The sequence below is a fragment of the Montipora foliosa genome, chromosome 5 (genome assembly GCF_036669935.1).
Source record: "Montipora foliosa isolate CH-2021 chromosome 5, ASM3666993v2, whole genome shotgun sequence".
NCBI lineage: Eukaryota > Metazoa > Cnidaria > Anthozoa > Scleractinia > Acroporidae > Montipora > Montipora foliosa.
The window spans coordinates 19,928,099-19,935,267 of record NC_090873.1 but is presented as its reverse complement, the minus strand read 5'-3'; the positions used below and the strand labels follow the sequence as shown (position 1 = coordinate 19,935,267).

Sequence of the window (7,169 nt, the reverse complement as noted above, 5' to 3'; positions counted from 1 at the left end):
ACAATACCCTATGCAAGGGGTTCAACTAGATAAATATCCCATATAGGTCAAACCACAACACCGGGAACTTCCATGCCCTACTCTTCACCGATAGTGTGTGTGTTTTCGTCCCTCAAGGTTATGAGCATTGAAGGGTTGTGAGTCGGGGCCTAGGGTTTATCTTCATTATCCGAGAAGACTAGAGAGTCTAACCATTTGCAGATGTCATTACCAAGGCCGCACTTTCTCCTCAGTTATTTTAAAGACCCTGAGTGTTGGTCCGTTTTTGATCCCTCGACCTTTACCCTACAGTGGTTCGATGGTTCGATGTTCAACCAACTGAGTAGCCTGCGTAGATGGCGGTATTGTTGGCGCGAGAGGCAAATTAACCACCGGCGTTGATCGAGCCGTTGTCGAGGATCGAGCACAAGCTCAGCGTTTATGGAACAGCGGTCGAAGAGCGTAGCACGTCTTGTTAGCTACATGTTATACCAATACAGAAACAAACCTAAACATTCATTAAAGCGAACCTTAGGCCTAATTAGACCTAAACAAGAGTTTTTAGGCCTAAGGTTACCTTAAATGAATGTTTGGGTTTGTTTCTGTATTGGTAAAACATGTAGCTTACAAGACGTGCTGCACTCTTCGACCGCTGTCCCATAAATGCCTATGCTCGATCCTCGATGAACACCTTCGATGTTTTCACAGCGCCCCTCCCCATTCTCCGCGCGGCTTACGCTTCTCGCACCAACTATATACTATTTCGGTCGGCAAATTGCGCGACTCTCTGTCACGCTGTGGTGCGTGTGGGCGTTAACTCCTCTCCGGGAACCTTGTCAACAATTCCGTTTTGAACTTGGACTTGTATTATGTTGTTGTAATCATGTATCAAATTAGGTTTTGACCTTTACCTTCAGGTCAAGCGCGCATAATTATCACAAAATCCAGAAAGACTGAAGGTATTATATAACTTCAGTATAAAAGCAGTTTTTTCTTTATCTTTACCTTCCTGTGACGTTTTAGTATTCTTACCACGTTCACCGAATTCAAGCGTTTTCCTGATCAACCTTATTTGTATGTGCTAACATTTAATAAAAGCAATTTTAGTCACATTTATTTACGTCGGGAACGGAAATGAAGGCAAGAGGTTTAACATTTCGCGTTCATCGCTCTGTTCTATCTCGCTTGGCCGACAAAATCGATTTCAAAGGAAACTTAGGTTGCTAGCCTTTAGAGCAGCTGACGAGATCACTTTTTTTTGCGAATTCAGTCTGAGAACGCAGTGATTCGAAGAAGGGAATTTGTATGTATGTTGGAAAGTCCGTGCGAGCTTTTCCGATTACCTTTAGGCGGAAAACAAAAATAGACATCCATGTGTCAAGCCAAGAGCTCCGTGACAGGTACGATGAAAATCTCACTCAAGCGAATTTTGACAATTTTAGACGTGGTCTGCGTTAGGTATCCCATGTAATAATTTTAGAAATTAGTTTAACTACAAATGATTAACCCGAAGAAGTGATTTAAGGTTGGTTAGCTTTCATTTAGGGTAAAATAGCGAGGTATAAGGTTTTTGGCTTAAAAACGCCTTTAATGTTTGCCCGGGGGTGGGGGGGGGGGGGGGGATACTTCCTTACAAGACTCTAATGGGGATGTGCCGCTGGATGGGGTCGCATTTTCAGGACTGGATTGACTATAATGGAGTTACATTTTTAGTAGAGTTACTAGAATGGGGTCGCATATTTTCAGGATTTCTGGCATAAGAAAATTCTGGTAAGCAGGAATTTAAAAATAGGAAGATCTGCGGTTAAAAAATGGTTCGTGCTGTTGTTTTAATATTGGATAGTCGGCTCGCATTGAATTCCGTTCTTGAAATCTCAACTTAAACATTAACCACTTGCACAACAGTGCAGAACCCCTGGATCCAGAACAAAGTCCACCAAATCATCCGTGCTACGGTATTTATTTTCCAGCTATTCTGCGTTGTTATCGTCCATCGAAGTGAACACAACTTGGATCTTCTTTTGGATTAGCAAGCGTTTGATTGCTTTCGCTTGGGACTTGTCAGCTTTCAACGTGGCATTTACAGGAACATTTATTCTACCTGCAATACGCCGGCGACCTTTGGCATCATCATATGGCTCTCAGATAACAGTGCTACACAGGTAAGACAATTCGAAACGAAATTAATCCCTAGTTTAATTCGCTATTATGCTAAAGAGTATCAAAGTACCTTGTAGCCACTTAGGATCGTTGAAAACTTACCACGTAAGTTCAGATCTTAAAGACCAGAGCGCTGAAACGACCTGTTGACCTCTCGCGGAGTCAAAAACCTTGAGTGCGCGCCCCTAATCCCCGATATTTTTGACAGCAGTTGACAGCAGTAAATATGTGACCTGTTTCTGCTTAAACAGACACTCTGATTAAAACTCTTAGTTCGATCTCGCTGAATAATGGGCAATGGGTCGGAAACCACCACAATTACCACTACGGTGAATTGCAATCAAACGTTTCCCACATCAGTGATCCGTTTGGAACAGATCAAGACTGATCCTGACGCACCTGACTTCGCAAAGCCACATCCTAAACAAGAATGTATTTGGAATTCTCAGTATCCTCCAGAAGAGTTTTCAGCGTCTTTGACAGATTACCCTGCACATGGAGCGCAAGTACAGGCTTGGAAAGAGGGTATTCATTTGGCTCGAAAACTGGCCGTGGAAGTAGGAATGGGACCAGAGAACACTGAACATAGTGGGGGATGGAGAAAATGATGACGAGGATGATGGAGGTGGCGGAGGTTGCCCAATTAGTGCTGATGACAATGACGATGATAGCGCTTCTTGGTTTTATAAACCATTCAAGTATGCTGGGAACTGAATGCTCAGTGTAGACGACGAAGGAGTGGAACATGAAGATGAGGCGGATCCAATGCCAACTGATGAAACTGACACTGGAATTCCAGAAACAAGGCTTTGGCACAAACGACGATGTCTACATTTAACGAGAATGTTTTAAATGCAGAGGTAAACGCAGTGGGAGTGTCCGAATCGCCAATCAGTAGCTGTGTGACTGTTCCTGGAGGGAATCAAACGCTTTATAAGTCGAAACTGGTCGCGCAACTTAATCAAGATCCCAGTCTTTCTCATGACAGATTAACGAGAGTACGTCAGAGGCAAGAGTACCAAACTGTTGAGGAAACTGTGCCAACCAACGCGTCAATGGTTTCTTTGTTTGATGACTATGCAGTGCTGGACAGATCGCGGAAATCTGGATATCTTGTTGGAAATCTCGTTTGTTTAACTCACACAGAAACTCGTGGAAGCCAGGATTATAAGAGACCAGTTAGTTACGACGATGATCGGGGAAAAGATATAAAACTGCTTTTCTTTAAATATATCCAAAGTTGGACGTGCCAGAACTCAACTTTTCTCTGCACTCTGCCCTACAAAGTGTCCCTTTCCAAGACATCATGTGTCACGTTAACCTGAGGGCAACTGAGGACAGGTTGGATACCGAAGAGCTATCTGCTGATGAACATTCTGCTTTATTGGTTGCAGTTGGTCGATTGCTTTCAAGTTCACGCCGAACAAGGCGTCTGCCGGCGACCGGGTTCTCTACATTAGCAGAAAACGTTGATGCTGTTAACAGAACAGTAGTTCGTCCATCTGAACATGCACACGAAGGGGGAAGAGAACTAAGGCGCTCAAGCAGAGTACGAACTGTCCTTTGGTATGACGAGGGGTAAAATGCTATGTCTTATATTTGCTGGATGTACAGCTCATTTAGCTTTAGTTCGTTTTTTTGTAACATAGCTTAGAAGTTGTTGAAAAATGTTTCTAAAACTAGATTGGACAATAGGTTACTTCGGTCTGCCTTTTCATGTAACTTACTTCAAAACAGTATTAGAATTTTCAAGTAAAATTAATTACAAATTAAATGATATTTCAGAAAAGAAAATACCTAGAGGAAACGCATAAAACGGATAAGAGTTTTGAAAATGACGTTGAAACAGTTGTACAGGTACTGATAAAACGGTCTTGCCAATATTTTTATTGGGAGTATGAATCTTCTGATCTATAAGTGCTAAATAATTTTATTATAATTGTTTTTTATTATAATTATTTTTATCCACGTAAGAAACTATTATGACGTTCCTGTTAACGAAGAATGTTTGCATTTCAACTATTTATGACTGCAAAAGAAGAGAGCCTTTCTGCATATCTTCGCAAAATCAAAAAAGACGGAATTATTGATGACGTAACTTTCCACAAGATTCTACCCAGTGGATCTTCTCCTGGTGTTTTATACGGTCTGCCAAAGGTTCACAAGACTGGATGCCCTTTCCGCCCTATCGTTTCCTCTGTGAACACCTACAATTACAATCTTGCTTCCTATCTCGTTGGCATACTTCAACCAATTTCCACCAACCAACACACGGTTAAAGATTCATTTAGCTTTGCAGATTGGGCCAAAACTTACAAACATAACAACGGAATAATGTGTTCTTTGGATGTCACTTCTCTTTTTACAAACGTGCCGCTTGATGAAACAATACAGATTTGTCTAGACAGATTGTACTCTCTCCCTGATCCTCCGCAATTACCTCGTTCTGTTTTGAAAGATCTTTTGCAGTTTGCCACTAAGAAGAGTCATTTTATATTTGATGGCCAATACTACGATCAGATTGATGGTGTAGCCATGGGTTCACCTTTTAGGCCCTGTTTTGGCTAACATTTTCATGTGCCACTTTGAAGAAAAATGGTTGATGAACAGCAGATTCTGTCCTTCACTTTGGTTCAGATATGTCGATGACACCTTCACCATGTTTGACAGCAAGGACAATGCTAATAAGTTTTTAAGTTTTCTAAATAGTCGACACGATAGCATTAAGTTTACTCTTGAATTCGAAGAAGACAATAAGATTCCATTTTTAGACATCCTTCTCAAACGCTGCCCTGACAACACTTTCTCTACATCTGTCTACCGGAAGAAGACATTCACAGGCCTTTACACCAAGTGGGATTCATTCACACCTCGCAAGTACAAAATCGACCTCATCCGCACTCTCACCTATCGATGCTTCCGAATTTGCTCCTCGCCATCTTTATTACAGGCCGCTATTAAAGATCTGAGAAAGCTCCTGTTGCAAAATGGTTACCCTCAAGGCGTTATCACGTTCAACATTAACGATGTATTGAACAAAAATAAAAACAAATCAAATAACCCTGTTCAAGCTACAGTCCCCAAAAAAGATATCTTAATCGTGTTACCCCACTTAGGTCTTCACAGTAACTTTTGAAAATGTGTGTTGACTAGCATACGAAACGTCAAGTTTTATAAAAATGCGTTGGAATACAATGTTTACCACCGCTGTTTGTGTTATTTTCCTAATAAAGCTACGATGGCCTAAGAACAAGAGTTTATACGATACTATTTTAAGCATGATTAATGTTTAGTTCTAATTATTTGCCGATATCACTTAGAAATATTTTTGCTTTGGTCGAGTTCGTTACATCTTATTTCGTTCTTTTACGTTTTGTTTCGAACCACACTCACCGCACTCATGAAAACACTTTCCGATTGTGAGAATCAGTTAGTTTCACTTCGCTGTGTCTGCTGCCTTGACAACGCCATCGGTTTTAAATAAAAACCTTGAAGCCGTGTGGAGCAACTATAGAATACAGGGCCATTTTTAAAGCCGTAATTCTTCAGTGGCTCGTCAGAGTCAAACTGGTTGTTCAAAGGGCGAGTAAGGTATATCTTTGAGCGGCCCGACGGCTCGGCGGCTCATCAGTCAATTGGATGTTTAAAGGACTAGTGTAAGGTGTATCCTTGAGTGGCTCGACGGCTCGGCGGCTCATCAGTCGAATTGGATGTTTCATGGACTGTGGAATCCTTATACAAAGGGTAACATTAGTCGTATAGAGTCAATTCAAAGAAGGGCAACAAAATTTATTCTTAAAAGTGACGAGGAATATTTCATGGTTAGGCTTCGTAAACTTCGTTTGTTATCTTTAGAGGATAGGAAATTTATGGCAGATGTTGTTTTTTTTATAAGGTGGTTAATAATCATGTTTGCCTGGCCCTTGATTCTAGGGTTCGGTTCTCGAGGGATGTTGACAGGGGATATGCATTGAGAAGTATGGATACTCCGAACCTTTTAACCAGTCTTTCTAGGACTAATTTATTTAAATTTAGTTTTATGAAGAGAATAGTTGAGGAATGGAATAGTCTCCCCCTTGATATTAGAGGAGCATCATCTGTGGAAGATTTTAAGTTGAAGGTTTCTACATTTTTAACTCTTTGAATTTTTGTATATATATTTTTAGTAGGTATATAGGTAGGTCAGAGTTTCCTCCTAGAATGGTGCTGTGGCGCTTTTTGAGGATTCTTCCCATTTCAACATAATTCGTATGTAAATATTTTTATTGATGTTTGTTGAAATAAAGCTTAATTGTATCAGACGTATCTTTGAGTGGCTCGACGGCTCGATATCCGTCATCTCGCCACCAGAGAGTTTCGCCACCTACCAAATCGCCACCAAGAAACCACCTCCCCGCCAACCAACTCGAAGTCACCTCGCCACCAAACGCTAGAGTAAAGTAGTCGTGGTAAATTAGGTGTTCGAACGAGAGTAAAGTAGTCGAGCTGAGTTAGCTGTTTGAACGAGAGTAAAGTAGTCGAGGTGAATTAGCTGTTCGAACGAGAGTAAAGTAGCTGTTTTGTTTGCATTTATGTAATTGCTTCATAAGGCTTTGGCTAAACAATCAAAAAACTTCATCCAACATCGTGTTTGCCGAACCCGATGTTGTATGAGTTTTTTTGAATACTTAGTCAAGAAAAAAATGATTTTTTCAGATTTGGTGGCTCCTAAAAGAGCCGTTTGTAAGTTGGGTTTACAGCATCTGGTGGTAGGGCCATTGATATAACTGCACAGCTTCAGCAGACGGCGGGCTGTTATCTCACTGATGTTGTAATCCTCCCAGTACTTGAAAATATCCGACTGCAACAAGCAGTACTTTCTCCTCTGGATACGGGAAAGCTTGCCGTCAGACACTAGTTTTATCTATTGATATGATAATATATTTCCCTCTATTGATACGCAAAACTTAACTAACAAGCTAGCCCCGCCCGCCCACTTCGTTAGCTGTTTTTAATTTTTTGTTTAGTTTTTTTTACAGTCGTTTAAAAAA

The 7,169-nt window shown here is 41.0% G+C and overlaps 1 protein-coding gene across 1 annotated transcript; it reads left to right on the top strand.

Annotated features, from left to right (window-relative positions):
- The first annotated feature begins 4,164 nt into the window (after positions 1–4,164).
- Positions 4,165–4,707, top strand: LOC138002343 (uncharacterized). The gene has a single exon (XM_068848405.1). The coding sequence runs from the start codon at positions 4,165–4,167 to the stop codon at positions 4,705–4,707; it is 543 nt and encodes a 180-aa protein (XP_068704506.1).
- Positions 4,708–7,169: the final 2,462 nt, after the last annotated feature.

What these genes read in the sequence shown, in the direction of transcription:
- LOC138002343 (XM_068848405.1), top strand. Translation starts at nt 4,165, where the DNA reads ATGACTGCAAAAGAAGAGAGCCTTTCTGCATATCTTCGCAAAATCAAA.